Source organism: Beta vulgaris, chromosome 6 (assembly GCF_026745355.1).
Source record: "Beta vulgaris subsp. vulgaris cultivar EL10 chromosome 6, EL10.2, whole genome shotgun sequence".
NCBI lineage: Eukaryota > Viridiplantae > Streptophyta > Magnoliopsida > Caryophyllales > Amaranthaceae > Beta > Beta vulgaris.
In genome coordinates this window covers 35885118-35902077 of record NC_079207.1, presented here as the reverse complement: position 1 = coordinate 35902077, position 16960 = coordinate 35885118, and the positions used below count along the sequence as shown (strand labels likewise).

Below are 16960 nucleotides of genomic sequence, written 5' to 3'. Positions count from 1 at the left end.
TACTTAAAACTACTCCCTCCGTTTTTTTACTTGCTACATTTGATAATGCACAACAATTACGACAATGTCACTTTCAAGCTTTTGAGAGGGTACTTTTTGAGCCGTTTAATGTAAAATAACGGGAGAAGGTGAAAAAGTAGTATTTTTGGGTGGAAAAAGAGATAAATAAGTATAATAGTAATACTTTTTTTTTTAGAGGAAAAGCTTAGTAGTGCATTAGTTCATGGACAAAGCGTCCGAGAGTACATAGGGGTAAAATTCCCCTGGGCAATGATTCTCTCATACTTGTTCCATACCAAAAGGCACTAACTTAGCAAGGTGGTGGGCAACATAATTTCCACCCCTTTTAACATGAGACCACACTACAAAACTAAAACTGGAACTCAAAAACAAAACGTCTTCTAAAATACTATCAAAATTAGACAAGAAAATAGCTGCTTTGGAAAGACGAGTAACAAGTACTTGACTATCTGACTCTAGGACAATGTGTTCATAGCCATAACGCTTAGCCAACTTAATTGCAAGGAGAAGAGCTTTACATACCGCAATTTTGGGGGACCACCATGCTCGGATTCTTCGGGACGCTGCAAACAAAACTTCACCATGTTCGTTCCTTGCCACTGCACCCATGCCAACCCACCCCTCCCCTCAACTGCCAGTGATGCGTCCGAGTTGATTTCCACAACACCCGAAGGTGGAGGGAACCACTTGTGAGCACTATAAGCGAGTCGCGGGACTAAGCTTTTGTACACTTGCTGGGAGTATACAGTCTGCTCAGCAACCATTCTTTCCAACCAAGCCAAGAGAACATCATTAGGAGTGGTGTGGCCTTCGAACACTTTGTTATTGCGTTCCGTCCACACTATCCATAGCAAGAGTGCAGCTCTTTGGCGCTTCAAAGCCTCCATGCCTCGCCAGCCCGACATAATATCTCTCCAATTCAGTCCCATATTTTGAATCATATGGCTACAGCCACTACTCACCCATAAATCCTGAACCCGAGTACATTGGACAAGTGCGTGATCACTCGTTTCTTCAGCAGTAGCACACCATGGACAAAAATCATCTTCCAACATGTGCCGGTACTTGAGCAAGGATCGTGTAGGTAGAGTATTTGAGCAAAGTCTCCATAGAAAATGTTTAGCCTTTGGGGGAATATCCATACTCCAAATATCCATCCATACCGCATGTAAGTTCTCCAAATTCCCTCCCTTCCCTAGCATATACGTTGTTTTTATGGAATACAACCCGTATTTTGAATACACCCAAGTAAGAGAATCTTGAGGAACTCTCACACTTAAAGGTATAGCAAGAATGTGTTGTTGATCTCTCTCATTAAAATGAAGTGAAATAAGATGATTATTCCATTCCATTCTAAGGAAAACAATTAATTCACTAACTTTACTAACCTCATGAACTTGCGGGCTAGTGATAAATCTTCCCTCCTCCCCCACTACCCATGGGTCGTCCCAAATGTTCACTGATTTTCCATCTCCAACTCTCCACAGAACTCGTCTTTTACCAATGCCTTCGCACTCCAAATGCTTCTCCAAGAATAACTCCCTGCGAAGCCCAAAGAAGCCTCAAGAAACGACTTTTTTGGATAATATTTGACCTTCATTACGCACCCCATCAGAGAGGTAGCAGGCTGAACTAATCTCCAAGCCTGTCTGCCAAGTAGTGCATCATTAAAAACACTCAAATCTTTGAACCCCATCCCCCCTAGAAATTTTGGGGTACACATATCATCCCAATTCTTCCAATGAATTTTTCTAGTCGGTCCAGTTTGTCCCCCAAAAGAAACGAGCCATCGCCGAACTAATCCTTGCAATTATCGAACTAGGAATCTTGTATACCATCAAATAAGTTGGAATGGCTTGTACAACAGATTTGAGAAATATTTTTTTCCCTGCTCGTGACAAAAGTTTCTCTTTCCATCCCTGCAATTTCTTCCAGATTCTATTCATCAAAGCTTCAAACATAACTTTCTTTGATCTTCCCGCAATAGTAGGGAGACCCAAATACTTGCCATGTCTATCGACTTGTCGCATGTTCAGAATACCCATCAATTCTTGTTGTTGTATAGTACTGATCCCACTGCTGAAAGACACCTCCGACTTTTCATAATTAATTTTCTCCCCGGATGCTTTTTCATACTGGTTGAGAATATCAACGATTGTCATGCATTCTTGTTGATTAGCCCTCGCAAAGAGAAGACTGTCATATGCAAAAAGAAGGTGGGATATTTCTGGGCCATTTCGACTCGCCTTGGCTCCATGAATTTTCCTCTCGTGAACCTTTCTCTGAAGCATATGAGAGAAAGCATCAGCTACTAAAATCAACAGGTAGGGAGAGAGAGGGTCTCCTTGTCGAAGCCCTCGCTTGGGAGTCTCATCCCCACATACTCTTCCGTTTAGAATAAAAGAGTATGAAACAGAAGAAACACAATCCATCACCAAGTTCACCCATCTCCATCAAAACCCATCGTCAAAAGAAGCTTTCTGAGAAAGCCCCACTCAACCCTGTCATAGGCCTTATTCATATCAAGTTTTAGAGCCACGATGCCTCTCCCCTTACTTCTCTTCTTCATTGTATGAAACAACTCAAGAGCAATAATACCATTATCAGTGATCAAACGGCCCAGAACAAAAGCACTTTGATCTTCAGTGACAATATGGGGGAGAATATTTTTCAGACGCATAACTAGAGTTTTAGTAACTAGTTTGTACAAACCATTACACAAACTAATAGGTCTAAACTCAGTCATGGATGTCGGATTTTTAACTTTGGGAATTAAGGCTATATTATTCTTATTGACATGGTTAGGAGACAATCTACCATGTAAAATATTACTAATAAAGCTAGTCACATCCTTCCCAACAATATGCCAAAAACGCTGGTAAAAGATAGCATGCATACCATCTGGCCCGGGGCCTTACAAGAATGCATCTGAAGAAGTGCAGCATGAATTTCTTCTTTTGTGTAAGGCTTGAGGAGGATTTCATTATATTCCGCAGTGATGGATCGATCAACATGAGAGAGAACTTCATCCACGTGAGATAAATGTGGATTCGCCGTAGAAAAAAGCTGCTTGTAGTAGTGCTCGATCAACTCCTCTGATTTGTCGTCCTCCGACTGCCAAACACCATTTTCATCATAAAGACCATGGATGCGGTTTTATTGCAATCTCCGTCCTTAACCTCCAGAACTCTAGACCGGAGATACCAGTAAGCCTCGTGCTTGCGGTTCAAGTCATCGAGCAAAGCTTCGTATTTCTCGCACTCCTCACAGCTTTCTCTTGATATTGCATTTTGTTACGCAACCCTCAAGAGTTTTTCCACATCTTCAATCTGCTTCCCCAAGTTATCAAAGTTCCTTTTGCTCCAAGCTTTCAGCTTGTACCCTACATGATCCAGCTGGTATATTATCGAATCATTACCTTGATCATTCCATGCTTCGCGGATAACTTGCTCGCATGACTCGTCAAAAAGACATGCAGTTTCAAACTTAAAAGATTTCTGGGGGTGCCTGGAAGAGCTCAGAGTAGATTGAAGTTTAATCAAGATCGGTGAGTGATCCGAGTTGTAGTGAAGCAAGTGCTCGACTGAAGCATCCAAAAATAAAAGAGCCCAACTCGTCGAGGCAATGACCTATCAAGCCGTTCCCTTATCCTAGATTCAATCGATTTGTCGCGTTCCTAAGTCCACCATTGTCCAACATACCCAATATCTCTCAAAGCTTCACGAAAATTTTCAATTTCTCTCCTCTCTCTCTCCACACCCCCTCCTTCTCTTCGTAGGATAAAATCTCGTTGAAATCACCACCTAACAAAACTGGAATTGTACCCTCTTCACAAAGACAGTGACTCCCAAGTACAATGTTTGTTACTCAAATCTCCCCACCCATAAATGCCAATGAATTGCCATGTTATCCCTCCTTTGGTAACATCCCCGCAAATGTGGTGACTAGATAATGATACAAGGTCAAACTGTACCCAACCTTCTTACCAAAACAAACAAAGACCCCCAGAACGACCAGTACTAGCCACTCCTAGTGCATTAGAGTAGCCAATATGATCCTTCACCATCTCAGCAGCAGCTTTACTGATCATAGTTTCTGAGACAAAAACTAAATCAGGGGCATATAATGAGCTCCACTTTCAGAGCCTCCGAACTCACCAAGGGTTGTCCATATCCCTGCAGTTCCAACACATTAGATTCATAATGTCGGGCGGGGTTGGACCTCGCCAACCGCCGCCTCGACAAGTGTTCCAACACTGCCATCCTTAATGTCATGGTTTTCTTTATTCTTTTTTAGTCCCTTATTTATGTCCACATTATCATCAATACACATCTCATCTGCTTGCTTTCTTTTCAATCTTGTATTAATCTTTAATTCCATGTTTAAGCAGCAGTCCTCAACATGGATAGGAATAATAGATTCTTGGACTTTCTTTAGTGCGTGGGTTTTAAATCTTCGAACTTTTTTAGGTGAAATACGACCAACACTAAATTGTAAGAAAGTGGGACTTACATCATTCTTTTGTATAGTTTGAGAATAGGCCTCGGCATTGCTTTGAGGTGGGGTCTCGAAGATTGATTCACTCGATGCTATGTTGTGTTCTTTCTCAATAGGAACCACCGATGAGTTATGAAGGCAAACTGGAGGGGCCACTGCCACCTCCTTCAAATTTGCACTGCCATCATATTGCAAACACCCGTCCTTCAACCCACCATTATTTACTAAGGATGAGTTATCAAAAGTGAGAGGAGGGGCCACAACCACCTCCTTCGCTTGAGTATCCTTGTCAATCATCACACACCCAGCAGTCCCCTCACCATTGTGCACCCGATTAAAAGGTGTTGGAGTGCTCATAGTTTCCTTTCCTGACTCCCTCCATGGGCTTGCAAAACTCAGCACACGAGCACATCTTAGGAATTTTATTGCTTCATCTTCAATCCTTTGTCTACCTCGTCGCGGAGAGGCACAAAGCCAGGACCCCCATTGTTTCTCATTCGATCTTTCCTCTTCATCGCTCGCCAAACAATCCCTTTCAATGTACGCAATAACCCCACAATCGTAGCAAAAAGTAAGGAGTATTTCGTACTTAATTTCGATCAAAGCCGAACCTTTGCTCGTGGATATTGTTTGCATCCTCCGCAATGGTTTCGAAACATCAATAATGACCCGAAACCTCGCTGAAGTATCCCAGACTACCCCGTCCGAATCAACTTCAACCACATCTCCCACACCACCAACCACCAGTCGAATGTGTTTTCCGATCGACATCCCAAAGGTAGGTTATACAAGCGAATCCAAAACGGGAACATCGTCATCGCAATACCCGATGGTTGCTGTGTACCATCAATATCGTTCAACATCACAAGGTTTTGATCAAAAGTCCAAGGTCTACCCGATAATACTTTCGCCTTATCCCTCGCATTAGCAAACTGCACTACAAACAACCCATTCTCAATAGCCCTAAAAAGGGAGCCTTTCGAGAGAGACCATATCTGATTCATGGTGCGATTCAAGGCTGCAAAGTTATAAGATCTTACAGTCATTACTTTACCTACTAGGGTAAGATTGATCTCCGCAATGAAATCGTCCTCAGTAACGTCATCTAGAGCCACGATTATGCCTTCTTCTGCCATAATTTTTAGGTTCGAAATTCTAGAAACAATATCATCAACCATTATATAATAGTAATACTTTATGGTAGGCCAAGTACCCCAAAATAAGAAAATATAGCAAGTAAAAAGAAACATTCATATATAAAAAATGTAACAAGTAAAAAAGAAACGAATGGAGTAATTGCTAATCTGATCAATATTACTTTAATTAGTCTTTTTTTTTTTTTTTTTTTGAAAAGGACATTTCAAAAAGAAATAATGAACATTTTATATTTTCAACAAATACATCAAACATCGTACCACCCCAAGAAAAAAAAAACGAAAAGCAAAGGTTTCAAGTGTCACGAGCCCTTGACGCAGCACTGCAACAGCCAGCCAACCAAGCCAGTTTGTTCGTAGCTGTCAAAACCTCAAAAGCTCCCCCTACTTCTCTTCTTCCCCACTCACCCACCCTCTACGTTATCGTAACCGCAATCCTCAATTCACTTCCCCCTGTTTCTGGGTTTAATACCGGATATTTTCCCCGCTGCCCCACCCACCCAATCATAAAATACTTGAAACTATTAAAAAAAAAACACACACACTCACCCATTCATTTTCCCCCATAATTGTTAATTGTTTCCACAGTAGATTAAAACTATTGTAAACATTATAAAACTCCATCAATCAACCTATTTCCCCACCCTTTTTTCTCCCTCTCTCTCTAAAATCCTACCCTCCATGGACCCACCACCTCCACCCACCACTCCACCACCACCCACCACCACCACGACCGCACCACCACCACCCACAACGTACCCCGACTCCCTGGATTCATCCCCTCGTTCACGCGCCACTGACTTCGACGATCCTTTCCCACCCACCACATCGAAACTCCGCCTGATGTGCAGTTACGGTGGCCACATAGTCCCCCGTCCTCACGACAAGTCCCTCTGCTACGTCGGCGGTGACACTCGCATGGTCGTCGTGGAGCGTACGTCCACTCTTTCCGACCTCCACTCTCGCCTGTCCAAGACCGTCCTCAACGGCCGCGCTTTCACCTTGAAGTATCAGCTCCCCAACGAAGATCTCGACTCACTTATTACTGTTTCTACTGAGGAAGATCTTGATAATATGATTGATGAGTATGATCGCTTGGTCGCTAACTCTAGCGTCGGGAAATCATCGCGGATTCGGTTGTTTCTGTTTCCGTCTAAACCTGAGGGTGCGGCTTCGATCGGGTCTATTTTGGATGGGTCCAATAGGTCCGAAGATTGGTTTTTGAATGCTTTGAATGGAGCTGCTGCGCTTCAGAGAGGCTTTTCGGATCCTAGTGGGGTTAATTGTTTGTTGGGTTTGGAGGAGAATGGGAATTTGGGGAATAGTTTTGCGAATTCGGAGTCCAATCATAATAATAATAACAATAATAATAGTAATAATAGTAATAGTTGTAATTCTAAGGAGATTGAGAGTAATAAGATGGGGAAATTGGGGGTCCAGAGTCAAAGTAATCCGGATATCCATTCGGTGCCGGATTCGCCGATTATTGAGACTACCTCGTCGTTTGGTTCGACGTCGTCGTCGCCTTCTTTAGCGAATTTGCCACCGATTAGGGTTCATGTGGAGGAAGGGGGTAGGGTTTTGGAGCAGAGGATGATGGGTGGGATTGAGGAGCAGTTTGCTCAGATGGGTGTTAGTGTTCAGAAACAAGGAGTGGACGATCAGGGTTTTGTAGTACCTGCTGGTTTGGTGTCTGGAGTTTCTGCAGCGGGAGGAACGATAGTGGGCGGTGGTGGTGGTGGTGGTGGAGACTTTGCAAATCGAGTATTTTCGGATGATGAGAGATCAGACCATGGGGGTAGAAAGCAGCAGCAGCAGCAAATGGGACATCCTATGATGATGACTTCACAAGCCTCCCAGAAGCATTTAAGTGGTGCTGAATTGCTTTCTCCTGATTCTGTTTCTAGGTACTCTAATCAATTGCTTTCTGATTATGGTGTGTTTGTATTGCTGAAAGTTATGATATCCCTTGATTAAGTGTATGCTAAGGTTTTAGGATTTCATTTTTGTTTTATGCTGCTGTATTATCATGTCTGAGATGTGGATTTGAGTTTTAATTTTTTTTGATTTGGGTCCAGGCTTTGATAGGCCAATTTTTTAAAGTGGTATCTGATAACTGATTTGTGAATTAGGTTATCAATTGTGGTCTACTTCCTTTTAAGTTTATGTGAAGATTTGCAGGATGGATTTATTTTAGTATTGTATTTAACCAATAAGATTGACATCGATAATTTTGATTGATGAATGTGTTGTCTGCTTTCTGAGAATTTGCATTTTGTGGGATTTCACAGTGATAATAGTTTCTCGAATGTAATGTCTCGCCAAAAGCCACTCATGTATCAAGATTTAAGTGGTCAATTATCGTCTGGAAGCAATAGACTTCAAACAAACATGGCTGATTCAAACACCCGCATTCAGATGCAACAAGTTTCAGAAACTGGGTATGTACTGCCTCCTCAATATGAACAACAGCAACAGCAAATGCTCCAGCAGCAACAGTCACAGCATCAACAACAGTTGTTCCAGCAGCAGCAGCAGCAGCAGCACCAGCAACAGCAGCAACACCAACAACAGCAGCAGCAGCAGCATCAGCAGCATCAACAGCAGCAGCAGCACCAGCAGCACCAGCAGCACCAACAACAGCAGCAGCACCAGCAGCACCAACAGCAGCAGCAACACCAACAGCAGCACCAACAGCAGCAGCAACACCAACAGCAGCACCAGCAGCAGCAGCAAGCACAAACACAGCCACAGTCCCAGCAATATATTCCTGCTGGTGCACATTTCATGCATCATCCATCTGCTGGTGCAATGCCTATGCAAGCATACTATTCTGTATATCCTTCTCAGCAGTCACACCATCACCCTCATCAATACCCTGTGTATTATGTGTCAGCTGGGCAAGCTCAAGGTTACAGCTTACCTGTCCAGCAGCAGCCGCCACCAAATCTGGGTGATGCCCCAACTCCCAATCCTTCTACTCGTCCCCAAACCCCCCCAAACCCTACCATAATCACCGCACCTCCAGCCTACAACCCACCTAGAAATGTCCCCCCTCCAAAGCCTGAAATGGCTCCAAGTGTCTACAGAACAGCAACTGCAGCAGGTCCACAGCTTGTTCAAGTTCCTCCAAGTCAGCAACAACCCCCTCACTCACAACCGCAGTCCCAGGCACAGCCTCAGCCTCAGCCTCACCAGCAACAACAATTCATGGGTTACTCCCAGATTCATCACCCATCACAATCGATTGCTCCAAGTTCAGCTAGTGGTGCTGGTGGTTATGCATATGAGTTTACTGATCCTGCTCATGCTCAAATATATTATACTCAACCCCTGCCACCTGCTCTTGCTGCTCAATATCAAGGAGTGACGTCAGGTCCTGCCATGGTGTTGCCGGATGGATCTTCTCAGCTTCAAAATGAAAATGTCAAACAACAAATCCGGAGCTCTCAGCCTCTGTAGGTTAGTTTGCTATCACAGAGTCAATTTTGAAGCAACCCTTTGGCAATTTGGTATACATTAAAAGATCTACTATATTTATTTTCTGTTTTTAGTTATTCTTCAGCATTGGTGTGACGTGTGTATTTCATATAGGGAATAAGCATTTGGGGTGTCCTGTATCTTATATCTCTCCATTTCAATTCCAAGTATATAGAAGTGAACTGAGATCATACTGTAAAAGCTCAATTTTATCTATTGTGTTTGTTTGATGTATGGAGTTAATAAGTGTAATATAATGTAGTCAATCTATTATTTACATTTAGCGAATTAAGTTTGTTAGTTCTAATCATTACAAGTCTTAATTGAACTTTTGGTTGAGCTCATGGAATCAAAAGGAAACTGAATGAAAGAAAGATAAGAAATGGTCACATTTGGTTTATTAGATTCCAAAGTTTAATGATCCAAACCAATCATTCTCTAAATATTATTCACAATATGTCAAATTCTGTTTCGTTTTTGATTGCTTCCCAAGGTCTATCAGAATCGTGCTCATACACCATCCTTGATGCTTACTAGGGCCTTCTGAACCTTTCTTCTCCTGTGCTTTTGAAATCTCAAGGTCTTACTCCACCCTAAACATCCAAAGTAGAGCTAAATGGTTCGAAATCTTCAGCACTAAACCAACTCATTTAAGAAATGCGTCATGTCATATCGTATTTGTGTAGTGATTGTGTTGAATGGGTATAAGCGTGTCATCTTTATGTTGTAATTTTAATATTAATCCAACCCATTTAGTAAGACGTGTCGTGATGTGTTGAGCTATTTGACTATATGGGTTGGAGTCGTCAATACTAACCAATTTTTTCCTCTGTCTAGTTTCTTATCATATGAAATTTGGTCACATCTACCACCATTTGCTTGATCCAACAACATACCTTCGAAGACGTCGATTAAATTTTACGATCGTGCTCAGGTTTGAAATGCATTGTAGACTAATGAATTTTATACATCACCGAGAATGGCAAATATGTCAATCAAGTGATATTTTCGTAAAAAAAATGCGAATCTGGGAACCAAATAGGCTCATTTGATTAGTGGTATTAAATTGGTGGTAATGGTAATGATTTCTAGTGCAAATTTGTGAAGCTATTCTCATGTCAACATTCATGGTAATGCTAATTTATCTCAAAACATCTATTTTCTTCATAAAAGTTCATTACCATCCATTACTACTTGGAAGGTGGTATTGGCTGGTAATAGAAACATTTTGAAGTAAAACACATGTTTTGACACCAAGTTTGATTACCATGAATGTTAACATCGAGATTTGTTCACTAATTTACACTAAAAAACATTATCATTACCACCATTTAGTGCCACTAACCAAACATGTTGTGAGGGCTATTCATAAACCATCGAGATTGGCAAAATTTGTCAATTATGTGATATTTTCGTAAAGAATGCCAATGCTCCCTCGAGCTTTTCAAATATCTAGTCGTAGAGATTAGATATCTAATCGTGATTTTTAAAAAAATTTATTTTGAAACAAATTACAACTAGATATAATTGACAATTTTTTTTTATAAAAATGCCATTTGAGAAACAAAACCCAAATACTTGTTCAGTCTTTTGATTAGTGTTTTATTTTCGAGTTTTATGTTTACTAATGCATATGTTTTTATCTTTCGTATTTGTTTGTAAAAATTATGAGAAGTTTTTATTTTTAAAATATATTTTTTTTAAGGTAAGATGAAGAGAAATAATTTGAGGGGAATAAGGAAAAATCCTCCGATGAGTCTCATGAGCTTTGTTTCTTACAATCCAGAGATATTAAAATACATGATCGAGACCAGTATGATGATGTTTTACATAATAATATTTGTTTTTGTATATTAGTTAAAATATATCGGTCAAAGTAGGATATGTTAATAGTGTAACAACAAGGAAAAGAGGCATAGGTATGAAATTTGCAGAGCTTTAATGTGGTTAAACGGTTCATGGAACCTTCCTAAAGGTGATCTTAAACTTTTCTTTCTTTTTTATCCAAGCATATTATTGGTGCATTCTCTTTACCTTATTTTGTCGAATATATATAAACTAAATTTTTCTAAACTTTTTTGAACCTTTCTAAGCTTCTACTAATTTAGTTTCTTTTTATTGCTCTTCCTACTCTGGAATTGGAAAGCCAAGGAGCTTCTCATGTGCCCAGGACATCTTGATGGATACTCCCTCGATTTCCAAGGATCTTCGTAATTTATGTTTTGAGTGTATTCCATAAGATGTTTGTGGCCTATTTTCAATTCATTATTTAGTAGTGTTTTTCTCTTTCTACACTATTTTAGCCTATTTATTGGACTCTAATAATTTTACGCTATCCAAAAATTACATTTCCCTTCCTATTTAAATTAATAAAATTGACCCATTTGCACATTATCTCTCTTTCTTACCTTTATTTATGTTATTATAGTCTATAACAAGATCTTTAAAACAAGGGAGGACATAAATATCATTTTATAGTTTGTCTTGTAAGAGACCGCTTACTTATAAATTAAAATTAAGCAATGATACGCTTAATATATTAAAAAGAGAATTAGCCCAATATTGAATAGGTTAATTTATTTCGATGACTAGTTTTATCCATTTAGTGACTAGGTCTAATTTTGTATTAAAATTAGACCGTCTCTTTTAATAATTTTCGATCATTTTATGCATATCATTGTAGCCCTTTTCTTTTTGATAAAGTAAGAGAATATTCTTAGATCGAAAATAAAGTTTTCATATGCACCTTTACATAAAAAAAGTAGGAATACCTATTGGAGTATTATTATTATTACGGATTTTTCACTAGATATTTATAAGTTTTTATGAAATTCATTAGGAACCCCTATAATGTCAAAAATTTATTGGGTACCCTCTAAATTTGCATATAATATATCAAACATCGTCAATAACTTGTTGGTGTTGATTATGTTAACTTAAATGATCCATAATTAGTTGACCCTTATCCTAATTCCCCTAATATTTCATATTATGCCCAATAAAGTCTTTAAAAAGCAGACAAGTTTTTCTAATAGGTATTTAGATCGTCAGTAACACTATCTTGACCGCATGGGAAAAAAAAAAGCATTTATATCACTCTAAAGGACTTTTTGGCGTAATGTGGGTTAATAGGCGAATTAGGTTGGAGTTCAAGTGATTTCAGGTCATTTAAGTTAACAGAATAAACATCAATCAATTCTTGAGGGTCTCTGGTACATTATATGCAAAATTAAGTGGTACCTGATGAATTTTTGAAACCGCAAGGGTACCTCATGAATTTCGTAAAACTCAGAAGTATCTGGTGAAAACTCCATCATCTTCATAATCATCATCATCATTATTATTATTATTATTATTATTATTATTATTATTATTATTATTATTATTATTATTATTATTATTATTATTATTTATTATTATTATTATTATTATTATTATTATTATTATATTATTATTATTATTATTATTATTATTATTATTATTATTATATTATTATTATTATTATTATTTTATTATTATTATTATTATTATTATTATTATTATTATTATTATTGTTATTATTGTTATTATTATTATTATTATTGTTATTATTATTATTATTATTATTATCATTATTATTATCATTATTATTATTATTATCATTATCATTATTATTATTATTATTATTATTATTATTATTATTATTATTATTATTATTATTATTATTATTATTATTATCATCATCATCATCATCATTATTATTATTATTATTATTATTATTATTATTATCATTATTATTATTATTATCATTATTATTATTATCATTATTATTATTATCATTATTATTATTATCATTATTATTATTATCATTACTATTATTATCATTACTATTATTATCATTACTATTATTATCATTATCATTATCATTATCATTATCATTATCATTATTATTATTATCATTATTATTATCATTATTATTATCATTATTATTATCATTATTATTATTATTATTATCAATATTATTATTATTATTATTATTATTATTATTATTATTATTATTATTATTATTATTATAATAATAATAATAATAATAATTATTATTATTATTGTTATTATTATTGTTATTATTATTGTTATTATTATTGTTATTATTATTGTTATTATTATTATTATTATTATTGTTATTGTTATTATTATTATTATTATTATTATTATTATTATTATTATTAATGTTATTGTTATTGTACCTGAGGGGTTCTCGCTGGTGGTGCTTTGGTTGTCGGGTTCTTGGCCAATCAGTGGAACGCGAGAGAACATTCACGGCAGTAGTAAAGCGGCAAGAACGAGGTTGCAGGGAAGGGTGCTGCGGAAAATAGGAGGAGTGTTGTAGGGAGGGCGGTTGTAGGGCTGCAGGGAGGGGGGCTACGAGGGTGGGGAGGGGGGGAGGGCTTCAGGGTGGTGGGGGAAAGGGTGGGGTGGAGGGAGGGGTGGTGAGTGGTTAGGGTATTATATTAGGGGTTAGCATTAGGTGTAGGGCTAGTGTTTAGGATAGTTAATTAGGGTAAGAGGGGAGATTAAGAATTAATAACTATCGAAAGTTAACGTTGTTAGTCATTAAGGGCAAGTGATGTATTTTTCAAAAAGTGCAGGGTATATGGTGAATTTCAAAACTCAAAAGAGTATATAGTGTCAAAAAAAATTGTTAGGTGTATATGGTGAAAAAAACCGTTAATTCTATTATGTTCAATTTCAATTTTGTTCAACAAATTTCATTTCAAAAAGAACATAGTCTAAGTAGGAATTTTTTTTTAAAAAAAATGGTCTAAAAACGAAAATTATAAGAACAAAAAGAATGAAAGAAGTATCAATTTTAAAGTGTCTTCGTATTTCCAAGAATGCTCTAGCTACCACGGAGGTTTTGAAAAGTACATTGACTACCCTTAATGACTAAAGCACTATCAACTCCATTAGTCATTAAGTCTATATTAACCTAATTAAGCCATATAATCGTAATTAACCTAGTTAATTCTCATAAAACACTAATTAATTCTAATTAAACATTAATTAGATGTAATGAAAAAGAAAGACTCAAACACACTCACTTTCTCTCTCTCCTCCACGTGTCTTATTCAAGAACTTGTTTAGTGTGGTCTTCATTTCTTCTTGCTCATGTGTTAAGCTCCTTTGGGTAGCAATCCTTGTTTCATGATAAGTCATATTTATATATAATTGTTAGGTGCATTAATGTTACATTTTAGAGCATTTAGATTCGGATTTAGGTTCATTATTGCATCATATTGTTAAGTTATGCTATTTTACTCTTATTTGGCATGTTTTTGTGTTTTTGATGAATTTCAGGTATTGAGACGTATTGTTGGAGATTTAGAGTATTAGATGTATTAGTTTCATGTAACGTTGTTTTGAGTCGCAGTGGTTATGGTGTCATGACTCGAATCAACATGAGATATAGAGTTCATTAATATATATATATATATATATATATATATATATATATATAATATATATATATATATTATATATATATTATATATATATATATATATATATTACATTGATGAACGTGCGTCCTCTCGAGGTTAGAGCGAGCGATCAGGATTGATAGAGATTTTATGGAACAATAAAACTGATGGAAGTGCACAAGGAGCCCTCACTCCTGCGAGGAGCGCTCGCTCCATTATGAGCAATCGCTCACTGTGTTAGTTTCGCGTTTCTTCGGTTGGTTTGTGATAGTTATTTGTCATATAATACCGGATGTTCTTGTGTTTAAAAGAACTCTAATTCATTATTCTGTATAAGTTTATGAAATAAACAAGAGAAACTCTCTCAATTTCAAAAGCACAAAGTCATTATTCATCACATGAAAATCATTCATACACTTATTCTCATTTAACGATTATCATAGTAAGCGTGATCATCATTGTTTCTTCCTTGTATCTCGAGAGTGAATTTCATGTTACCCGTGCTCAAAGTAAGGGTCGGAATATTACTTTTGGAAAAGCGAATCGTGCCTAGAAGATTGTTCATTATTATTTCTAGTAGTCTAATTCTTGATCCTTGTAACTTGATTTTAGTAATCCTAACAATCCAAAAGTAATATTTATCGAAGATGGCTACAGTTCGTGAGATGATAGTGAAAATGAGACACTGAAGGCCACAAGGAGGAGAAACAAGTGGGAGAAGGATGACTACATATGTCGTGGTCAAATTCTTAACGGTATGTCCGACACTTTGTTTAATGTTTATCAATTTGTTGAATCTGCTAAAATTCTTTTGGATGATTTAGAAAGTAAGTATATGCCCGAGGATGCTTATAGCAAGAAATTTCTTGTTAGTAATTTCAAAAACTTTAAAATGGTTGATTCAAGGCCTATCACGGAAAAATTCCATGAAAATCAAAGAATGTTGAGACCTTTGTAGTAAGGAATTCTCTTAAGCATAGAAAGGATGATATAAATGTTGATCAATTGGTTGCCAATCTTTGGATTGAAGAGGGCATTCGGGTCCAAGGTGGACAAAAGGATGCACATCCGAGTTCATCCACTATAAACATGGTGGATGCTGGAAAATCAAAAGAGTCTTCCAATCCAATTAAGAGGGAAACAACTTCACCAAAGGAAACAAAGGCAAGAAGCCTAAGTTTGTTGGAGGAGCACAACGAGGTTGTTATGAATGTGGTAATCTCGGTCACTTCAAGAAGGATTGCACCATTTGGGAGAAGAAAATGAGAAAGAAGAATGGCAATGACAAGTCAAGCCAACCCAATACCAAAGAAGGTATGTGCACACAAATTTCACCCAATTCATCTGATGATAAGGGATGTGTGATTTCTAAAATCTTTATTGTGTAGGATTGTTACCACCATTGTTAGATGTATAGTAGCATTTATTATGGTACATTCTATTAAACCTCAAAAGGTTTAATTTCGCTTCAATATGAAGGCCCAACTAGAACATAAATCTCATTGGAGGAAGTCAACATAAGTCAAAGTCAAAAGAAGAAGATTGTCAAGACTATTAGGAGATGGAAGTCAAGAATAGTAGAAGTACATAGGGTTAAAGAAAATCATGAGATGAATCTATATAAGGAAGAACATGCAAGGTTACAGTTATTCAGCGCCAGAAGACGGTTAAGATTTGAATCAAAGATGATTCAAATGTTTTCCCTCCAAGAAAGCATGAAAGTTACATAACACGTCTTCCTATAAATAGATGAACGATCATCAAGTAGACAACGAACAAACAAACAACACGCAACAACTTGCATTTACTCTCTTCTTAGCATAGCCTAGCCTTAGTCTATCCAACCCCCTTCTGCGGTTATAGTTTAGCACCTTAGACTTAGAACATGTTTTGGTGCCAACTTCTATAATTCTCTGATTGAAGCAAGAAACCATGGAGGTAACAGCCTTCGTGCTTTCCCTTTAGGTGTCCAGCCTGTCTTATCCTCTTATGTGTTGAAAATCTTTCTTAATGTTTGTAGTATGTATATGGGGTTGTTTTGTTTTAATTAAAAGATTCATTATCACTTGCTCTATTTATTGCAATTCGCCTGAATTTAACAGGCATTGTAGTTTAATCATTAATTAAATTACAGTAAAGTACGTTAGCGAGGTTTTATCTAATTAAAATCGGTAACCCTCAAGGACTAAGCCTCCCGTGACATTTAGTATAAAACTATTGGATGTGCATTAAATTATTTGCAAGGTTAACAACTGATTTTGCACCAACAAGTTTTTTGGCGACCAGAATGGGAAGAGAAGATTCATAATCGAAGTGTGAAATTTCTTCTTCATACTTTTTACAATTTAA

At 37.1% G+C, this 16960-nt stretch overlaps 1 protein-coding gene across 3 annotated transcripts; it reads left to right on the top strand.

The window, feature by feature from the left end:
- Positions 1-6227: 6227 nt before the first annotated feature.
- On the top strand, positions 6228-11546 carry LOC104896657 (uncharacterized). Of its 3 annotated transcripts, XR_007274928.2 has the most exons (4): positions 6228-7579; positions 7964-9134; positions 9990-10086; positions 11299-11546. XR_007274928.2 is itself a non-coding variant. In XM_048645755.2 (3 exons), exons 1-2 carry the CDS (start codon positions 6354-6356, stop codon positions 9132-9134), a joined length of 2397 nt encoding a protein of 798 aa, XP_048501712.1. In that variant the 5' UTR covers positions 6229-6353; the 3' UTR covers positions 11299-11546. The 3 variants fall into 3 exon arrangements, 2 of the variants coding, with proteins under 2 accessions (XP_048501712.1, XP_048501711.1); XM_048645755.2 differs by lacking the exon at positions 9990-10086 and having other exon boundaries at positions 6229-7579; XM_048645754.2 differs by lacking the exons at positions 9990-10086; positions 11299-11546 and having other exon boundaries at positions 6230-7579; positions 7964-9429.
- Positions 11547-16960: the final 5414 nt, after the last annotated feature.

Bases quoted from the DNA above. Each gene is read 5' to 3' on its own strand.
- LOC104896657 (XM_048645755.2), top strand. From the start codon at position 6,354: ATGGACCCACCACCTCCACCCACCACTCCACCACCACCCACCACCACC. The intron at 7,580-7,963 runs GTACTCTAATCA...GGGATTTCACAG, and splicing joins TCTCCTGATTCTGTTTCTAG to TGATAATAGTTTCTCGAATG.